Here is a 21,575-nt window from a genome sequence, read left to right on the forward strand (position 1 = left end):
AAGATATTTATTAATATTAATAAAAATAAACAATAAATATATAATTTAATCATTTAGTGACGAACGGTAGTTATTAACTTCGTCTCATCATGCGAGAAAAACGAATTTTAGAATGATATTTGATTAAAAGTTTCAAAATACGATTTGAAAAGTATATTACACCCATGTAAGTAGTGGGTCAGTTTTAAATTAAGTTTTACTCAGTTTTAAAATTACTATAGCCTTCGACGTTACAATATTCTGTTACCTAGCTAATCTGTCGTTTTATTAATGTTTATGCCTTGTTAAAAGATTTGCTGGTGACGCTTCTTCTCGTTATTCTTCAAGCATGTGCAACCAAGGTCATTTATAATAGGATAGAAGTTAGAATATCTCTGTTCTATAGTTGTAACAGTAACATAATTCATGGCACCGCTATAAAGGTGATGGAATTCAGGAACGAAGACGATTATTTAGAAAGTTACTACTTTTTTTTAGTAATTTATCATTCGATACACTTTTTAAGAAATAGCGTCTTGTACCTAATCCGATATATACAGAACTGTTGAACTGACATAAGCCGAAGACTGGACCACATACCACTATGCCTGAATCAACGTCCTACCAATCAATCAAAACAAAAATCATTACGTGGTGAACCAGTTTTAAAGATGATCTTTTAATTACGTGTAGTCGTCAGGAAATCTTTTGAAGTATTTCATTTTCAATTTTATTTGTAGAATCTTAGATTAAAAAAATACTGATCCGATCTTTTTTTGTGTGAATCGCTACAGTCACGCCAAGTAAATGTCAATGCCAAACAGTTGTTAGATCCTTATAACATTAAACCTACAATAATGCTTTTATTTTCATGGTATTTTATCGTAGTAAATAAACTTGTGTAGCTTTCAATTCGAAAAGTGTCACCAAAAGACAACGGAAGTTAAAATTAATTTGATTAAGCTTTTTGTTGTTTTAAGTAGTCTTTCAATCAATACCGTTGTTGCCGTGAAATTCTTTTCGTACGAGTTTTTCTGATGGTTTGATAAATCGTTTACTTATTTAACGAAGGTTAAGTGAGACGACGATCTAAGGATTGATGTATCATGCAATCACAGCGCGATTCTTCAAACCTTTTTTCAGTATGTTCACAATTATTCATCTGTAGTTAACTTGTTCTTATACTTTTATACAAAATTGTACATAAGATAAAGGATCACTTCCATGGTGTATCTGCCCGATATTTGCCGTATTTTGTCGATCTCGTTCATGAATGAAGGCCAACGGACAAATTGAATGAACTTATTATTACATAATTCATCTGACCTTAACCAGATTCCATTACTGACAGGAACTTGAACTTAAAAACATATAATATATATATACTTAACCAGTAAGTGTTATAAGTAGAAAAATGTAACTTACAGTTATTTGGTAACTGTCTAAAACCATTTTTGTGTACCTATAGTATTGTTACGCCACATAAAATGTTTTTATTTCCTAAGTCTACGTTATTATTGGCTGTATATTAATGTGAATCAAAATTTATTGGATTAATTTCTTTATATTTGTATATTATTTTCTATTAAAACATTATCGCATGGCGTCAATGGACGACGTTTTCTTGGACATACGCACACATGAGTAAAAGGAATGCCACACGGGCGGCCCCAGTTGGAGTACTTCTTTTTCCTTTTTACTAATTTCATTTGTGTTTCGATGTTTCCCATTTCTGGAAGGCGTCCCGTGGGGTCTAATTTCTTTTTTTTTTGTTTCTTATACATTTACTTATATAAGACATGCAATTGTTGTCGCAAAAATTTTAAAGAACAAATTGAGTAATTTAAGAAACTTTATGTACACTCACAACTGCAATTAGCGAATTAATTATTACGAATGTCATCGTATTGTTAAAAGGTGTATTGCTGTTTCGAAGGTCGAGAGAAACTTACTACAAAACACATTACAAAGAACTAAATTCGTTTGCACAATAGTCAACTATCGACTGATTACTTGATATATGACCTTTCCCTCTTATGTCCAATTAATGAAAACTAAGTACTTTAAATTTTCGAGAATTTTAAGACATTTTCATCCACATTAATTTAAGAATAAACAAACGATAGAACAACGTATGAATAAAGTTGTTAGAAATTAAGTCATGGATTATTTTCTGGATGAAGGATCGGATTTTTAATTAAGGGCTTATCCAAAAAGAAACGAGAGAACGTTTCATGATACGTTTCCTGTAATAAAACTTAAATATTTTACTTTATTTCTGAAATTTTTCATATTAATCAGACTACATCACTGTGTACATTAAACATATTCAATTTGTAATTGAATAAATAAGCGTTAGAGAAAAATTTGAATATGTTCGGAGTGTTTTTTTCAGAAAATTCAGCACATAATTTTTAATTTTCTTATCTTCTTCTCGGCCTATACACACCCAAGCATTTCAGTGCTTCTTTTCATCAAATGTCAGTTTATCAGAGATTATCATACGGTTAACATAACTGTGGCATCATTATTGCTTTGTGGTAAAGACATACATTAAAAACACGTAGCAAAATGCATATATGAAAGCATGTACGTATACATGTATATGTGTGTATGTATGCAAGCTAGATGGGATGGTCGAAGAATAAAGTAGCAAATAGGCTCTCTCAATGCATTGTTTAAGTTAATGTGGCTTTTAACGCAAGAATGGAAGACAACAAATAATGATGCCATTTCAAAGTTTCAAGTGTTGTAACAAAACACATCTTGTATCGGTCGAGTGTAGGGGGAGCAATTACATACACTAGGTATATATAAGTACCTACAATAACGCACCATCCAACAGAATTAATACCAGTAAGTAAATCTTACCAAACCATCATTTCATCTTAATGTGCCTACTTAAACATTATAGCCAGTAATAGTGATCAAATTCAGTGTGATATTTCTGTAGTTATTGTATTTACCACATTTGTCATGGACTGGCTGCTGGTAAGATTCTTTTAATTACTCTTATTGGTTTTCATCTAAAGAACCCTTGTATAATATATGCATAAAAAAATTACTTCTTCGAAAAGGAAGGTATTCTCATTAACTGTGTGCAGTATGAAAGATTTCTACTATGGAAATCACCCTGAAAAGAACGTCTTTTATTTTAGACGAAATATTTTGGAAATTTTCTGTTGTATAATCAACTATTTTCAGTAATTTTTTTTAGTTAAATGCAAGGTGCGAGTAATAAAGAAAGAACATGACTTTTATGGCCCTTTCGACTTGAGTTACTTGAGTCAAAGAGAACGATATTTGTACTTTGCTTTTCAATTGTAGTTTTTTAAAGCTCTAAATGTTATTTTCATTTTTGTGTAATTGGAACTCTAGGTCAATATTGTTCATATAAGTACGTACTGCATTTCAATTTTCTGCAAATTATAATGTTACGAATGATAAATACTAAATGTATTCGTTAGTAACTTAAAATTAATATTCATTTTAATATATGTAGGTTATTTGTATATGTCTTGGATCTGTCTTCTATTCAACAAGCGGAGCGCCTCAAGCGACGCAAGAGCCTATAAAAATAATAAGCTACAACAACGACGTTAATCCCGATGGGGGATACCATTGGAGGTAATTTTATAAGTGTCATTTCATTATCATTCTGCATATACTGGGCACCTAATTACAAATTAATTGTTCATGTACAATTAGTAATTTGTAATTTATATCGTAGTGCGCAGTTTTTCATCGCGTCATCTTTTATTAAACAACATGTTCACTTATTAATGTGGAAAATACAAAGTCATTGCGTGATCAATGATCATACACGTACACGTACGAATCCGTTTTAATGTTACTACTTGCACTGTCATTTTTCTCATCGTCAGTTATGAAACTGCTAACGGCATAAAGGCCGAGGAAACGGGGACTTTGAAGAAAGCCACAAAACCAGACAACGAAGATGCCATAGTTGCCCAGGGGTCATATTCCTATACTGACTTGGAAGGCAATCAAATTTCGTTAACTTATGTCGCCGACGACGAGGGAGGTTTTCAACCTCAAGGGGCTCATCTGCCAACACCACCGCCGATTCCTCCCGCAATTCAGAAAGCTTTGGATTGGATACTTTCCCAGCCTTCCACCACAGAAAGGGCTGGCAGATAATTATAATATAATAAGAGAACAAAACAAGGCCATTAATAATAAAAATGATTAAGCTGTCGTAAACACAAAAATGACATCCAAAATTGTGTTCGCTCAATTTGTATATTGCTTAATTAATAGTAGTTACACGTAAAATATTATTTAATAAATTTTTAGTATAAGGCATTGATACTTCGATAGAATGATTGTAAGGAAAATATTAGCGAATCTCACTAGGGTAAATTTTGTTAACGATACGTAATCCTGTATCCTGAACGATAAAATATTCCCATAAACATCTAGAGAGACTTTAAGATAAGTAAGAGTTATATAAGGGCAAAGTCTATAAGAAGGAATATTTATCTTTACCTGTTGATGATTACAAACCGCTGTGACACGGACAACGACTCTTCAAATACAATACAAAAATGATAATCTATTTTTTTTGTATTTACAACACAAGTATTTAATTTACCTATTGTATATGTATTTAAAACAAATAAAATCAATGAGCAACGATCTTGAGTTGATTATTTAATATTTTTAGCTTGTAAAGAAGTAGACAGGTTTTTTTATAAGTATATAAAAATGTAGCACTCATTAACATTGTAGTCAGTCCTACAGTGGTTGGATCTTCTTGACTCAATCTTAGCATTTCTCGAAAACTGGAACAACCTACATCTCTAATAATATAATTATTTGCTAGCTTTAACGTAATCTACGTTTACCTCTGCCCTTTTTATCTTTAACTGTTTCTGCTTTTAATACATACATATCTAAATCTGATCTTTCAAGTGTGAGAAGGTATCCTATCTTGTTGACTTAATCCAGACTTCCATAGCGCCCTCTGTTCTCTTACTGTTTTCAAAAGCTCCTTATTTTTCATATCCTCCATAATACCATGTCTTAAACGCTTCTAACATTTTCTAAACTTGACACATATGTTTCTCTTAGATTTTACGCTTATGCCAAGAAAAGAATAAATATTTGAAAAGCTTAGTAAATCATTATTATTCCTATTTATCTAGATTATCTTACAATTAGATAAAATTATAGAAAGCGAGTCAATTAATGCTTCTATTAATAAGCAACTACTGCGCTTGAACTTTAAATCGAAATCAAATATTGTAAAATTCTTTTCCTGAGCTAGGAAGTAACTGAATTATAAATTATAATTAACTTTACTATATTATGAGAAACGCAGCATGAATCTTTGAGATGTCCACGTTTATACAAACTTAAAAGTGACTTTTATTAAAAATAATCACGAAGGTAACGATGAGACAATCGTTTCATACGTGAATGTGTGTACATAGATGAACGTATGTAGAATTTGTAGTTAGTTANCCTTAGAAGAGGTTTTCTAGGAAAGGCGTAACAGTGTAAATTTACAAATCAAAAATTCTGTTTTTGATTGATTTCTTTTAATATTTGTCTTGTTGTGAACACATATAACACGCATTTACTTGATCCAACATCTTTAACTCATTCTTTGTTTTGTAAGTGCGAGTAGTGTGAATTTTGTTAAGAAACGAGAAACACTTGTGCATTTCAGTTTGCACTCTACGTTGGTTTATAACTGAATTATAAATTATAATTAACTTTACTATATTATGAGAAACGCAGCATGAATCTTTGAGATGTCCACGTTTATACAAACTTAAAAGTGACTTTTATTAAAAATAATCACGAAGGTAACGATGAGACAATCGTTTCATACGTGAATGTGTGTACATAGATGAACGTATGTAGAATTTGTAGTTAGTTAATCCCATTAAAAAACATCATCAATATATTTTCATGAAGCATCGGCTACCGCTCCTTCAAAAACCCGTTTACTGCTTATTACATCTTCTATTTTTAGTATGGGAAAAGTTACATTGTTTCTACATATAATGTACCTATATAAACACCCGAAAATTTAACCAACATTTATGTTATTGTAATTAGTCGTTGAACGCAGCAGTTGACACAGCGAAAGTTTCAAAATGTTGTCTCATTTGATCGTTTTCTTGTTGAGTTCGAGTGCCGTTTTTACAGCACCAACGCCAACATCAGCTCCATCGGAACCGAAAACAAAATCTCCACCTGTCGAAATAATTACAATGGAAAGCGAACTGTTACCAGACGGATCTTTTCATTATAGGTAATTACACCTTACACCTACGTACATGTATAAGGAAAAAAAATTAACCCGCACACATATTAGCGGAAGTGGTCCAGCTATTCCTTCATCCTCCATCCTCAATTCTCATAAAAGTAGCTTCTAATAGTTATCACGCGATTTCCCGGGGTTGGTTTAGTTGCAATCGACCTAAGTCCTTTCAAGTCGGAGCATCAAGAGATACGTAAATGACCCAAAGGAATTCGAGGCGTCTATAAGTGAAAACAGCCCTTTATTAAATGGACTAGCCTGTATTGTCGACCCTGCTCATAATAAACTCTAAAATCCGAAGCGTACATTTTATAATCCCAAAAATTTCAATGGGACACGATTGCATTAGTGATTAAGATATTACTGAGCGTTGAGATTACAGAAGTAATTGGATGTTTGGTTCCGATTATCCAGACATTGCTGTACCAAGCACGCAATAATCCACGTTGCTTATCCAGAAGGGAAAAGGTAATGGAATATAAATGGTTAGTAGAGGAGTTACAAGCTTCATTTTGGTATGCCATAACATGACTTACAAGAAAAGGTCTACTTCGAAAAAGCTCTTTTTCTATTAGAGAATCAATATTAGGTAGACCGAGCTTTGCTCGAGAAAGATATTTGTGTTGGTTGAATATTTTAGTATTGTTCGTTATCAAATAAGTTGTTTCGTATGCATTTAAAGGCGATTTCTCCTAAAAACGAGACCGTTTTAAATTGAATTTTCATCCCAAACCACCAATATCCTGCAAATTTCATCAAAATCCTTAAAGCCGTTTTAGGGAAATCAGTTACATACATGTACATAGGTATTTTTAAAAATGTTTGGTAAAGCTTTTCATTTGGAATTATCAGTAACTGTATTCACTTTAGTTTCGAAGGAGCGGATGGCACTAAAGCACGACAAGAAGGCACTTTGAAATATTTTGACGAAAAAAATGCTGGGGAAGTAGTTAAGGGAAGCTACGAATACGTTGGCGACGACGGAAAGTTGTATGCCGTGTCTTATTACGCTGACGAGACCGGATTCCATGCAGAAGGAGATCATATCCCTAAAATACCGGAAGTAATCGCTAAAGCTCTCGTATGGTCTGCAGAGCATCCGTACACGGAAGATAATGCAGTGGAAACGGCGTGATTCTGTAATTCTTATTTCATCTTTGGAAAGAACTTGATAAAATGAGTGTGATCGATACTTTTTTATATGTAAATATTATAATTCTGTATGTAACTATATGACACAATAAATTAACGAAATAAAAAGACTGAAAATTAATTTCTGCACCCCAGAAATATTTATTAAAACAATTGACGAAATACGATTTATAAGTTTCATTCGTTACATACTTCAGAATAATCTGGGATTGTATTACGTGTGTATGTTGGTGAATTCGTTTCATTTAGAAAACGGCCTTTAAAATTTGTGTCATTATGTCTGACATTTTTGATGCAATGTTTAAACAAAAAAGTTTGAAGTATGTAAAATACTTACTCACATATATCCACACTTCTCCTTTCATACTAACATATTTCCACAATATATACGTACGCGTGTGTAAAAGCACATACGCCTGTAAAAGGTTAAATTACTTAGCACATGTCATAAATGTTTGTTTTGGGCTTAGCAAACATTGTTTCCTATAAATACTAAATTTTTTATTTCCGATGCCGTAGTATTCTTTTACGGTGTTATCTGAAATTACAGTGAAGTGTCGGTCAAATTTTGCTAACATGTGGATATATATTGTAAGTAAAAGTGACGATAAACTGGACAAAATATATCCTATAATATATACCAAAGGATATATTTATCGTAATTGTGATGCAATCTGGGAAAAGGGACCTGAATGATTGACATTTTGTGATATGTATTCTTTTGAATATTACTCTAAGCAATTCAACCTTAACGATACGTAATCCTGTATCCTGAACGATAAAATATTCCCATAAACATCTAGAGAGACTTTAAGATAAGTAAGAGTTATATAAGGGCAAAGTCTATAAGAAGGAATATTTATCTTTACCTGTTGATGATTACAAACCGCTGTGACACGGACAACGACTCTTCAAATACAATACAAAAATGATAATCTATTTTTTTTGTATTTACAACACAAGTATTTAATTTACCTATTGTATATGTATTTAAAACAAATAAAATCAATGAGCAACGATCTTGAGTTGATTATTTAATATTTTTAGCTTGTAAAGAAGTAGACAGGTTTTTTTATAAGTATATAAAAATGTAGCACTCATTAACATTGTAGTCAGTCCTACAGTGGTTGGATCTTCTTGACTCAATCTTAGCATTTCTCGAAAACTGGAACAACCTACATCTCTAATAATATAATTATTTGCTAGCTTTAACGTAATCTACGTTTACCTCTGCCCTTTNGCTGCTCCTCAAGCTCAAACTCTTCAAAACCAAACACCCATTCCCATCATTAGTCACACCGAAATCGTTGGAGCCGACGGTAGTTTTAATTTCAGGTAATTGGAAATGCTTTAAGTTATCTTAATTAACTACACAGCCGATGTACGCCTATACGCCCACAATTAAAAATATCACATATACTCTATAAATCCTTCATAATAAATATGAAGAATGATATTGGATTGCGTACCATCGGCTAATTTAATTTATTTTCTTTTAAAACTGCGTGAAAACTAAGTTTTCCCTGGATGATCTATATCTGTATGACCCCTTAAAATTATATTAAAGAAACTCTCTTGCAATTGTTTCAAGAAAAACCTGCCTTAAAGTTTCATAATATGTTGATAAAAATAAATGCCTGATCTAACTGATTCTTACTCAGCTACGAAACAGGCAACGGGATTAAAGTTCAGGAGAGTGGATTCATAAAGCAGGATCCGAATGTTCAATCAAGAAGTAGTATCGAGGGAGACGAAGACAATTCGGTAATTCAGGTTATCCAAGGATCGTATTCCTATACAGCACCTGATGGTCAACTTATTAGTTTGAGGTAAACAACGATATCAGAGATTATATTTAACCAATAACCAATTTTATTAGCTACTAAAAACATTCTAAAATCAAATCAAAAACGATATAGCATCTACTTTTCTTTTAAAATTCCTAAATCATCCAAAAATCCAAAGAATTTCTACATCTGAAGTCTTAGGAAATATTTTTTTGGGCACCTTGTATGGTAGCAATAAATTTCGGAAACAGTTATTCAACTGGCACTTTTTATTTTCTTTATATGAAATTAAAAGGTACATCGCCGATGAAAACGGATTTCAACCAGAAGGAGATCACATACCGACAGCTCCTCCTATTCCTGGGGCCCTCCAAAGGTCTTTATTAACGAACCAGGAGTCTGCAGCGTCACCGCAGGACGTTCAAAATCCTGCAGCATTCGCCCAGTCTAATTACTATAAGCAACAATAGTTTAATAATTTGTTAATTTTTGAAAATTAACCTATCTATTTATAAATAATATAAATATTTTTGTAATGGTATGTATGGATGAAGTTAATAAAAAATTCCTTGAAGGCATTCAAATCTTTCAATGAGACATCTGTAGAAAGAACAGCTAAAGCGTAAGCGGTTTTTTATGAAAGTTACAGGGAACTGGTTGATTTTACAAAGAATTCAATTGAACATGCGCGGAATATCTTTCCTTTCCAATTTAAGTAAGTAAAACTGTGTAGGATTCACAAATGCATGTTGCAGAAACTTATTTGTTAACAACTAACACAGCTAATACAACCGAGATGGCGTAAATAACAANTGTATAAAAAACATAATCCTGCTCTTAATATTAATATTAAAAGGTTCCCAAAAACAGTTAAAATTTTGAATGCAAGAAACATTGTGTTTTTCAAATCAATTAAATTTTTGTCACACCTACGAATGCTTACACAATTGTAGTGGATTATAAGATGTAAACATAAAAATTTTTGTGCTTTTTTGTTACAGTCATATTTAGAGTTATAACTGTCGTTAAAAAACTCCTGTTTTTCACTTTTTATACTCCCTACATAAACAAATTCTGTTTTTTTCTATCATATAATTAGTCATTACAATAAAAGTGTCAAAATTAAAGACAAGATAGGGGCAGAAGAATTTTTTTTAATGAACCAACACCGACGGTTCGCCTTTTTTAGTGAAGATTTATCAAAGAAATTTTTTATTTTGAATGTCAATAAGTACATACTTTGTTTGCAGGCGGTTCCGTATGTTAACTTATATGTAAAACATTAATTTGTACAACACAAAATATGTATAAATAAAACAATAAATTGAATACGTAATAATAAAAACTTAATTATCGAAGTGATAAAGAGCTGCGGCATACAAACATAAACCATGCCTAAAACGTTGTTTTCCTATGGATCAGTCAGCTAGATGGTATATATATATGCATATATTTCACCAAAATCTTGCAAATATTTTGGTGAAAGTTTGATGACCACTTCATATATTACATGTATTTAAATTGGAACAAGAAGCATTTCCATCGTCTCTATTTTTAAAATGTCACACACAATGGCAACATCTAACGCACATCCTTTCAATTTCATCAATCGCAATAGCAATAGGAATATGCTAATGCAAATGTACGAGGTTTATTAAAGAACTGTATGACTATTGTCACTAATTTATCACTTAAAAAGGGTAGATTTTTGTATTAAAAGATATACACATAAAAGAAATCCTATCTAATAGAACGTGCCGAAAATACAGTTGACATGTTGTTTTTTCATCACAAAGAAAAAGGATAATAAAACAGTGGGGTAGTTTCGCTGAATTTAATGTTAAATCTTTAACATATGTTTCGACCAAAGGATCATTTTCAAAGAGTAGTTACAAGAAATACTGAGGATACTTTTTATCATTCTACAGTCTCAACAGTCATTACACTAGTAGAATACGATATCATGTATTAAAATTAAATTTATGAAATGATGATCATCAACTTTGAATTTTATTTTTAATTATGTTTTGCTGTTTGTGATATGCTTTCTCAGATTATGTTTTCTTATTTAAAAGAAATTTCCGTGATTTTGAAGGGGTGTACATCTGTACATATATCATTCACGACTATCATTTGTGGTTAGTTATCTTTTATGTTATCAAACGTATGTGATTATACATACGCTTACAACATTTACAAATACACGTGTATATTTATCCGTTTAGGTAACGATAAAGTATTATGTGATTATTTAGTAAATCTGTAACTTTCCTTGATCTTTTTATTCCCTAACGATCAGTTATGGTTTCACAAATGAAGTACCTACTAACGGAGATGATAAGTTCTTAGGTGGAATGATAGAAGAAGAGGTGGCTATAAATACGGATTTCTCTTCAGGTTAACTTGTATAGTAAGTAACCTTAAGACAACAGCGAACGAATCCAAAATGAAGACATCGGTAAGTCTTACATTGATTTATACAATAATACAATAACCCACAAACAAGCCGTATTTCCTACAATGTAAGCTAATTACCATTGTTATTGTTTATAAATAAGTTTAATTTCATTACAAAAGGCCTTTTTGATTTACTTTTAATTTAGTTAATGTACATAAAAGGAGGCATTTCTTCTGCAACAAAAATTGTACTTAACATTAGTGCCGATCTCTTAAATTTAATTTATTATTTATGGTATTTAGTTTGAACGATTTTTAACATATAAAAAGAACAGAAAATTGCTACAATTTCGATAAAATTTGAAATTTTTAACTTTTAAAATATATATTTTAATTTAATTATCTTTATGAGCAAAACGCATCGTTTCACAATGATGCGACCCAGTGAGGTTAATCACTTTGGACGGTTTTTGTTTATATACCAATATGTACTGTACACAGATATATACATGTGTAATTTAACGGTAAAATGTCATAGTCCGCAAGCATCTTCGAAGAATCTTTCGGAATTGCACAACAAGCTTTGCAACATCTTCCCATTTTTATACGTGCTCAATACATTACATATGTATTACTTATAGTGAGCTTTTAACTAATCGTAAATGCAACACATAGTAAGATATATGTATTTAGGTATAAGAGAATCATCTGGCATTTCTTAACCGATAATGTTCATTAATAAAGTTCATCCTTCCCATAAATTCAATCTTGTTACGTAACGACCACGACGGCAACGTTAATAATAACAAGATAATATGTGACATTTGAATTGTAGATTTTCGTGACAACGATTGCACTTGTTGTTAATGTTTGCTGGGCCCAGGAGCCTTTTGCGAAAAAAGCAAAATATCAAGACGATCAAGATTCGCAATACAATCGTCCTGAACCACTGCCGCAACAACAGAGATACGAACAACCATCGAACGAAAGGCAAAGGCCCTTGGAATACACGAGCCCGATTCCCATCATTCGGTTCGACAAAGAACAGGGGCAGGACGGAAGTTATAAGGCATTGTAAGATACGTTTAACGAAAGACATTAATTAGTTATTAATTAATGATAATTTTTATTACCATATGCAGATGGGAAACTGGAAACAATATTCTTGCTCAAGAAGAAGGCTATTTGAAAGATTTGGGACCTGATCCGGAGAAAGAAGGTGAAGAGTTGAGGGGACAGGTTCAACAAGGATCTTACACGTATACGTCGCCCGAAGGACAAATTATAACGGTCACATATTTAGCCGATGAGAAAGGATTTCATCCAAGCGGGGATCATTTGCCGACCCCACCACCAGTCAGCCCGGAAATACAAAAGGGTCTTGATCTAATATTCGCCGGTATCAGAGCGCAAGAGGTACTATCATGCTTATCCTTAGTATTAATTGTATCATGCAGTACTGTTTTGTAAGGCCGTAATTCACGAGAATTTTTGTTTTATAGGAGGAAGATGCCAAAAATCCTCCAAAAGACGGAAGTGATATAAATCAGATCCCAGGTGAAGACGACGGTCAGTACAAACGCTACGAAAAATTGTAGAAATCGAAACTTTTAAAACTTTAAACGGTACTGTGATTAGCCTTTTTACAATAATATGTTTAATGTTTATTATATTTAAGTCACCAAGTATTTGTGTGGTACATATAATTACATGTATTTTTGGTCACTGAGAGCTTATAATTAATTTTAAACTCTCTACTCCTATGTGTACAAATGTTATTTGCAATAAACGATATAAACATTTAAATATATCTATTAATTTGTAATGCATATTAAAGTATTTATGCATAAACAGTAGTGTGACCCACAGAAGTCCTAATTTGCCTATATATTATATCAACGTTAAATAATGCCAGCAAGGATAATATTTAATAATATAGAATCCTTTTTTCTTTGGTGGACAATAACAAAATTAAAAAAAGACTGCAAACATCAAGTCAATTACGTATTGTAAAGATGCGATTTAGTTAAAACAGAGTTGTTTTTTATCACACAGTGTTCTTACAAATAGATGACAAAATCCTGATTACTGGATGATACAACTATACAGCTAAGTTTGCTAGAAATTCTAGAAATTAGTAAATTAGGATTAATCCTAATGATGAAATTGTTGTTAAAATTTAGTAGTTTTATTTTTTCTCCACTCCGCTCTCTACCCTGCTTCGTTTAAAGACATTTAAATCTAGATTAGTTTTCCTCCTGAAGAAGACATACTTGCCCAATTAATTATCGTATCTCATATTTACAAAAACTATTTGTAACTCAAACGTTGTATGACTCCTTTATTACGGAGTTGGATTATGGACTCAATTTTTAATGTAGTACTACTGTACGTGCATCAATAAGAATTGCAGTTAGGAATCAAACTACCCAACTTTGCAGTAAGCAATAGAACAATTTTAATCTTAACCATAACTTCATATTTGTGTAGATATAGATACAGACAGCGATAAAACTAAAACATTTAAATGTTATTTAGAAAACAACTAATAATTTTTGACTTTTATTCAGTGTTTGGAATAAGGAGTCGCTTCATACTTCGCATCTTCTATTGTAAATACATTATAATACCATCTTTCACGGTACATTCGCAGAATTGGTTTCCTCTCAGAGTATAGAAATCTCTTACTCGACGCACCCTTTTTATAAATTCTCCCATCTCTGCGCTATTTAACGTTTTAAAACAACGAATACAATACATGTAAGATACAAGTACATATTTAGGTACATGTATAAATATTTTAAATGTAATGATTTGACCTTAGATACACGTCTTGCGTTTTGTTATAGGAATTCAGTAGAAGATCATCGTGTTTTGCAATCTTTCTCAATAATAATGCAAACGAAACAATAGGACTTTACCGTAACTTTTCTTACTAAAAGAAAATAGTTACACCTAAATATACACTTAAATAACATCGTTGCTTATAATTACTAAGTTTTATTTTTACTATTTACTGCACCCTACACTCTTCTTTTCTTTTCTTTACTTAATTAATTATTTCGGAATTACCAAAGGAGAAAGTTTTAAAAGGTGATTTTTTTAATAAAAATGCTTGCATAACCAAGCGGGGGTGTTACTAATCGTAAATCCAGTTAATTACAATTGCCAGTAAATGGCAAATCTTTCTTTATCTCAAGGCAAATACAAAACACGATCGAAAGATTTTAGGTGCACACATCTCTGCAAAAAAATAGAAGGAATTTGATATATAAACATTAAAGTAATTTAGAAAGTGTGAAATAATAGATTATGTACATAATGAATAATGGGACAGACATCCTCAAATTATACAAACATGTTAATACAATAATTTGAAACACCTATGTACAACATAAGGATATTTTAAGTCCAAACGAAACTCAGTGTAATTTTTTAAAATAAAATATTCATGTCTGCATATCGATGAAGTATCATCATTTAAGGATTACGTTGTAAGTGAATGGCAAAATAGAATTCATTCATTCACCTGACATTTCTTTGTTTGTATAAATGCAAATACTGCATAGATTTCCATACGTGTATATATTATGCTACTAGAAAAAATTGAACCGGATCGAGAAAAAAAGGAATACGTATTGGGTAGCAGTGGCATCGAACAGGAATCACAGGTGGACCTATCAAAGATGTTAGATAACAATTCCGAGATGCACCTCACATAAACTGACATAATAATTAGATATTATAAGAAATGTCATAGTTCGCAATCGGTGTGTCGCCTTTGATGAGTATTTCGTCACAACAAAATCCTTAAAGTTCATACACATACGAATGCATGTATATAATGTGTATGTAATTTCTGCAATGAGAGCCGCTAGAAAAGACCTTCGCATGTATTAAAGATGGTGCATTTGTACAGATGAGGGAGGGATAATATCGAGGAACGACTATAAATTCCAAAATTTCCATCCAAGGGACAGTCTATCGTTTGATATTCATACAAGTGAATAATAGAGTTCGTTACAAAAAGGAACGGTTAAACAGTTGTATATAAAAGTGATAATGATGGTACGTATTTATGATAAGTAGAACAGTGTGCAGAAGGTGCTTTTTCTTCAAACTTTTTATTCGGCGCCCCCCGGGAACAGTTGCACTTCCTTATTTTAACTCTCCAAGACAGTTAAAGTTGAGAATACAAATAACGTGCTGTTTTTCATTATAATAGTTGTGATAATAAGAATTAATAAAATAGCAACTATAATCATCATTAATTTGCTATACTGCTTTGGTATTCGTTTATTAATTCGAGTGGGTTAATTTCGTTTTAAAAATGGCACTTTTAACTTTAATTCATGTATAAGGATACAACTCTAAAATTCTTATTTTACTTCTTATCGTACTACAATAAATTATGCCAAGTCAAAACTCAAAAAATTCCAAAAAACAAACTATGAAACTCCATATTTTTGCACTTAAAACTTCAACTATCTGGGGAAGGGGGGCGGGTGGAGGGTATAATGTGATAGGAAATATGCAATAAGTGAAATATCATACTACTAAAGTGTACTCAGTTTTAAATCGTAATTTATCATTTAACAAAAACTACAGCCTTATAAATTTGAAACAATTGAGTGTTCACGATTATTGAAACAACACAGATTATCCCTCTACGTGACAGAATTATCCTCTAGGATGTATCCCCTATGATGGCATAGTCTCTAAAACAACTTATTTTAGATGACATCTCAAACACTCGTGCTTCCACTGTTAGTTGCTGTAACAATCGCATTCCCTCAGAAAGATGTCCCTATTGTAAGATACGAAAGCGAAGGTCCTAACCCAGACGGTTCCTGGAGATGGAGGTAGATATATCTAATGATTTCATCGCCTGCATCATTAGCAGGCGGGAACGTAACACGATACAGAAAAATATACAAATACATAAACCGAAAATATTTACAGTTACGAAGCTGGAAATGGTATCTCAGCTCAAGAACAAGGTTTAATAAAAGGGGCCGGGGATGAAGCAGGCCCAGAAGCTCAGGGATCGTTTCAATTCACTGCACCCGAAGGTGAACAAATAGCGTTGCAGTACATCGCAAACGAAGAAGGATTCCAACCTCAAGGAGCCCATCTGCCTACACCGCCACCAATTCCTGAAGCCATCCAAAGGTCTTTGGAGTGGAACGCAGCTCATCCTGAAGAAGAACAGGCTGCAGCAGCGAGCATTCAACAGCCCGTTTACAGACCAGCTGTCCAACCCGTAGTCAGGCCAAATCCAGCAAGGTCTTTCGGACGAAGATATTAAACTGAAAGCTACACTTTACATCTTATTTATTGTACTTACCTAACTTACTGTATTAGGTGCTAGACTTATAACCGTACGAGTCCCATTATTATTGTCTTGTCTTGTCGCGTGTTGCATTGCAATAATGTACATTTGACTGTTATTTCGAAACGAACGAATTATTGTGTATTATGCTCATTTACGTATTAATTCGTTACGAAATAAATATAAGCAGTATTATTTGAAGATTATTCTTGGGAAGACTTGTGTAATGTTACTAGCCGATCTAAGGGGGAAGATCGTGGGCAGTGAAGCTGCAATTCTCCCAAAATCAAATTCGACTCAAAATTGGAAACTTGAAGTAAATTCGCAGCTCTCGCCGTATCCCAACACAAAAAATTAAAAGCGTAGCATTACAATATCTGTTACTACGGATTTAGTTTAATGGTTTTGAAAATATAAACAATCCACGGCTATAAAAAGTCGATAGATAATCGATCTATTTATAATATACATATTATTGAGTAAGATGTAATAATCTAAATACAATTTACGTTTTTTCACCCTGCATATTTACCGCGAAGTATTAAACCAAATTTTAATGGAAAACAGGGGCACATGAAATTTTAAAGTCACTCACTCCTATACAAATAATTTACTAAACAAATGGGTCTTATTGGGGCTGCTTTCTTTTTTTAATAGTGTCATAGTGACAACTTGAAATTAGAATAGGTTAAAAAGGCAAAAAAATGTTAAAAAGTTCAAAATTAAATGTTATTATTCTCGAAGAACATTACACAAATTAAACAATTAAAATTAACCACTTAAGACTAATCACAAATACTAAATGGGTAAAAGTATGGGATTTGGATTTTTTGTGGTGATGGTATTTTCATCCATAGTGGTGGTAAAAATAGTGGCTGGTACCCTAGTTTGTCTATTAAAAACGCTTCTGGTGTTGTCTTTGCTAACGTACGCTGCCACTTACTTTATAAACAGAACGTTTTATGTGAGTTTGCCTAACCCAATATCATTATATAATATAATATTAAAATAAAATCATACAGAAAACTTTTAAGGGAAACGAAGAAGACGTACAGGTCGATGTACATCAAATGTTACTAGATTTGCCCACAAGAACTCGCGAATGGTACGAACTTGCTTCCACTTACATGTTGTTCGTTCAGAATATTGCCACAAATTATTTTCCGGAATACATTCGAGTTATTCAAAGGAGAAGAAGCGAGAATGTCCCAGAAGAACTGTACACTAACTTATTAGAAGAGGAAGAAGAGCAGCAAGAGGAAATATCGCTTTATGATTAATTTTGTATATTTTGTATTCAAACATTCTTTCGTATAAACGAAATCGATAATAAAAACATAACAAATGTAATAAATATATGTATACATCAACAACAGGATAACAATTACTATTAATTAAGGACTCGGTTCGTTTAATCTTCTAACGTTCTTGAGTGGCATAGTGTGGTTGTTCGTCATGCACCTGTTCCTGTTCTTCGACGACATGTTCATTAATCGGTGCCTGTTGTTCGTACTGTTGCTGATAATCTGATTCGAATTCCTGATTGTCGTGAGCGTACTTTTTATGAAATGCCTCTTCTTGCGCATACGCCTGGGCATGTTCGGCGAATGCCTTTTCAAGTATAGGGGGTAAAGGTGGCGGTGTGGGCAGATGATTGCCCTGCGGTTGAAAACCGTGCTCGTCCGCAATGTAGACCAGTGTAATCGGTTTTCCATGTTCATCGTGATATGTTACTTTTCCCTGCTGAACTATTGTCTCGTGATCTTTGACCCCTTTGTTTTTGATCGTCCCGATTTCTTCAGCTTCAATGCCATTTCCTGTTTTATAACTGCAAGTAAGTAAGCAATGCTTATTATAAAATATCGAACAAACATCATGACTGATTAAATAGAACAACTGATCCATTATGTTGAATATAATGTGAACTATGTACCACATGCGTATGTACGTATTATGTGTTGGTAAATGTGGTCGTCGTAATATTGTAGATCGAGACTTGTTAAACTTTCATTTTCTTTCTTTTTAAACTTTATGTTTATCGAATGTTACTCTCAAATTTTATAATTACCAAAAGATTCAACTTTCACAGCAGGTGGCTGTCTTGTTCTGGCGATGGGTTACATATACAGGGTGCTTCAAAAAAATGTATACACACTTTGAACTTCCATAGAAAATTTATTTACCGTTCTACAAAGTTAAATTTCAGGAAAATAGAAAGCTGAAAGTCCAATGTAAATGAAACATAAATAACAAATGTTAATACTGTTCAAATTGGTGACCTACAGCATCAATACAATTCTGAGTACGAGTCACCACAGATTCTGTACATCGTATCAAAACGTCCAATGAGATTTCTCTACACACTGCTTGAATCTCATTCCAAAGAATGTCTAGGTTACGTGGTTTACGTTTGTACACCTCATCTTTTACTGTGCCCCACAAGAAGAAATCCAGTGGTGTAAGGTCTGGAGAGCGTGCTGGAAACTCGATTGGCCCCCTGCGTCCTATCCACTGGCCCGACAAATTTTGATCCAGGTAAGCTCGTACGTCCCTGTGATAGTGCGGCGGAGCACCATCTTGTTGAAAATAAAAATCATCATTACCGTATAATGCACGAATGGCAGGAAATATGGAATCAGCAAGCATTGTTAGGTAATTAATACCAGTTACAGTGCCTTCAAATCGAAAAGGTCCAATGAGTCCCCTTGAAGACAAACCGCACCACACATTTACACCAGGCAAATTTACAGCTTTTTCAATTGTAATGTGAGGATTTTCTTCACCCCAGTAAACACAATTGTGCCTATTGACAGTTCCATTAAGTTTGAATTGGGCTTCATCCGACCAAATGATGCTACCCATAAATCCCGGTTCACGTATCACGTTTTGATACGATGTACAGAATCTGTGGTGACTCGTACTCAGAATTGTATTGATGCTGTAGGTCACCAATTTGAACAGTATTAACATTTGTTATTTATGTTTCATTTACATTGGACTTTCAGCTTTCTATTTTCCTGAAATTTAACTTTGTAGAACGGTAAATAAATTTTCTATGGAAGTTCAAAGTGTGTATACATTTTTTTGAAGCACCCTGTATATAGAAAGTACGGGAAAACATGAAACTGCTATTATAGTACTACAATTGTCGATTTATAAAATCTTACTTTTACTGTTATCTTTAAACCACGTACGATTCTAGGTACATTAGAGACCTAGCAATATATATATATATATTGGTATTTTGGTTAATTTAAATTTTCGTTTGAAAAGCAACATTTAAAAAAAAATAAGTGAATATTTTACCTAAACTTATAACCATGGGGATCCAAATGGAAATCTTGCTGCAGTATTGGAATAGGAGGGCTGTACTTGTTCTGTCCTTCTGGTAAATGCTCGTGTTGTTGCAACAGTTCTTGCTGATGATATTCGTTAATTGTGATGGCATAGGTGTCGTAAAATATGCCGAAAAGGACAAACAACAGGCACTAAAAATTTTATTGGTATAACACTTACATATATTAAATCGAATCTTTTATTAAACTTGAAACAAACAAAAGAATATAATAATTGCCATTTCTCAACGGAATTTTTAGAGTATGAAATCTGCTGGGATATTATTAAAATGTTAGCCCAAACATTTGTACCTTATGAAAGTCCAGAAAACCGAAAAGTTGTATGAATACTTTCCGGGTTATTTTATTTGTGATTTTTTCATTAACTACATTAGCATTTGCTAAAGTCCTCAAAATCAGTTCGGTTTTAGACTAGTGGTTGTACAATTCTTATTCATTCCCTGAACAAATTTAGGGGTGTAATCCAAAAAAATTCGAATGTAACCTTGCTGCAAGTCACCCTAACACGTGAATATGGAATTTACAATACAAAAGTGTATTTATGTACGCACCTGATATATCATTTTGATAGAGGACACATACACCAAACAACTAAACACATCTGCAACATGTTATCGGTTTTAGTTTCTCTTATATAGCAATGTCAACGACTTAAATTCATTTTACGGATATACCACAGCGAAATTTACCACTTCCGAAGAGTGAAAATACACTCAAAATCGCTCACGTTAAAATAAAGCGATCTTCCATGTAAATATTTGCCACAAAAGAAGCGAATTTAGTCACTAAAACCTATAATTTATGCTTGTATACTGCTCGTATGTGGACGATTCACTTTTACTAAAATCTACACGCTTGACATATGCTAAAATGTATTAGCTCTTCAAGAAAGAACAAGTAATTGTTCTAAGAGAAAACTATTTTAAGTACCGTGCGGTTATTGAAAGAAATAAGGGTGTTGTTGAATGAATCGAAAACCTATCCTGCCCTTTTAAACGTTTCTTTAGAGGTGAATGGATTTGGTGAGTATATTTGTATCTTGCCAGTTTAAAAATAACATAATTTATTTTTATTTATTCATATTCTTAAGAATTACAAGTACCTATTGCCCTTGTTTCTTCCTCGTGACTGTTAAATTTTAATTATAAAAAAATGATGAAAAAGGACAGGAACTTTTTGACACCAACTTTAATTATGAATACGGATCAAGGCAGGACATTTAAGAGAGTCTTTAATACCATAGTAATGCAAAAGTTGTGTCAAGTGGTTCTTGGACA

General features: G+C 32.7%; 7 protein-coding genes across 8 annotated transcripts; 6 read left to right on the forward strand and 1 right to left on the reverse strand.

Annotated features, from left to right (window-relative positions):
- The first annotated feature begins 2,694 nt into the window (after positions 1 to 2,694).
- On the forward strand, positions 2,695 to 4,610 carry LOC108743215 (endocuticle structural glycoprotein SgAbd-4). Its single transcript, XM_018478693.1, has 3 exons — positions 2,695 to 2,970; positions 3,482 to 3,606; positions 3,864 to 4,610. Exons 1-3 carry the CDS (start codon positions 2,956 to 2,958, stop codon positions 4,138 to 4,140), a joined length of 417 nt encoding a protein of 138 aa, XP_018334195.1. The 5' UTR covers positions 2,695 to 2,955; the 3' UTR covers positions 4,141 to 4,610.
- A 1,431-nt stretch (positions 4,611 to 6,041) lies between these two features.
- On the forward strand, positions 6,042 to 7,547 carry LOC108743216 (larval cuticle protein 16/17-like). The gene is made up of 2 exons (XM_018478694.2): positions 6,042 to 6,265; positions 7,145 to 7,547. The coding sequence occupies exons 1-2, from the start codon at positions 6,108 to 6,110 to the stop codon at positions 7,407 to 7,409; spliced, it is 423 nt and encodes a 140-aa protein (XP_018334196.1). The 5' UTR covers positions 6,042 to 6,107; the 3' UTR covers positions 7,410 to 7,547.
- Positions 7,548 to 7,702: 155 nt separating this feature from the next.
- Positions 7,703 to 9,758, forward strand: LOC108743200 (endocuticle structural glycoprotein SgAbd-4-like). Its single transcript, XM_018478678.2, has 4 exons — positions 7,703 to 7,746; positions 8,633 to 8,761; positions 9,088 to 9,255; positions 9,509 to 9,758. The coding sequence occupies exons 1-4, from the start codon at positions 7,703 to 7,705 to the stop codon at positions 9,681 to 9,683; spliced, it is 516 nt and encodes a 171-aa protein (XP_018334180.2). The 3' UTR covers positions 9,684 to 9,758.
- A 1,795-nt stretch (positions 9,759 to 11,553) lies between these two features.
- LOC108743205 (endocuticle structural glycoprotein SgAbd-2-like) lies at positions 11,554 to 13,416 on the forward strand. The gene is made up of 4 exons (XM_018478682.1): positions 11,554 to 11,671; positions 12,446 to 12,684; positions 12,753 to 13,026; positions 13,113 to 13,416. The coding sequence occupies exons 1-4, from the start codon at positions 11,660 to 11,662 to the stop codon at positions 13,206 to 13,208; spliced, it is 621 nt and encodes a 206-aa protein (XP_018334184.1). The 5' UTR covers positions 11,554 to 11,659; the 3' UTR covers positions 13,209 to 13,416.
- A 2,167-nt stretch (positions 13,417 to 15,583) lies between these two features.
- On the forward strand, positions 15,584 to 17,137 carry LOC108743206 (endocuticle structural glycoprotein SgAbd-2-like). The gene is made up of 3 exons (XM_018478683.1): positions 15,584 to 15,678; positions 16,348 to 16,472; positions 16,573 to 17,137. Exons 1-3 carry the CDS (start codon positions 15,673 to 15,675, stop codon positions 16,916 to 16,918), a joined length of 477 nt encoding a protein of 158 aa, XP_018334185.1. The 5' UTR covers positions 15,584 to 15,672; the 3' UTR covers positions 16,919 to 17,137.
- Positions 17,138 to 17,484: 347 nt separating this feature from the next.
- On the forward strand, positions 17,485 to 18,236 carry LOC108743208. Of its 2 annotated transcripts, none has more exons than XM_018478685.1 (2): positions 17,485 to 17,906; positions 17,965 to 18,236. In XM_018478685.1, exons 1-2 carry the CDS (start codon positions 17,745 to 17,747, stop codon positions 18,220 to 18,222), a joined length of 420 nt encoding a protein of 139 aa, XP_018334187.1. In that variant the 5' UTR covers positions 17,485 to 17,744; the 3' UTR covers positions 18,223 to 18,236. The 2 variants fall into 2 exon arrangements, with proteins under 2 accessions (XP_018334187.1, XP_018334188.1); XM_018478686.1 differs by having other exon boundaries at positions 17,489 to 17,906; positions 17,977 to 18,236.
- Positions 18,237 to 18,338: 102 nt separating this feature from the next.
- LOC108743207 (endocuticle structural glycoprotein SgAbd-8-like) lies at positions 18,339 to 21,058 on the reverse strand. Its single transcript, XM_018478684.1, has 3 exons — positions 20,850 to 21,058; positions 20,249 to 20,430; positions 18,339 to 18,770 (listed from the first exon to the last, which is right to left on the reverse strand). Exons 1-3 carry the CDS (start codon positions 20,859 to 20,861, stop codon positions 18,362 to 18,364), a joined length of 603 nt encoding a protein of 200 aa, XP_018334186.1. The 5' UTR covers positions 20,862 to 21,058; the 3' UTR covers positions 18,339 to 18,361.
- Positions 21,059 to 21,575: the final 517 nt, after the last annotated feature.

This window comes from Agrilus planipennis, unplaced genomic scaffold (assembly GCF_000699045.2).
Source record: "Agrilus planipennis isolate EAB-ADULT unplaced genomic scaffold, Apla_2.0 scaffold128, whole genome shotgun sequence".
Lineage (NCBI taxonomy): Eukaryota > Metazoa > Arthropoda > Insecta > Coleoptera > Buprestidae > Agrilus > Agrilus planipennis.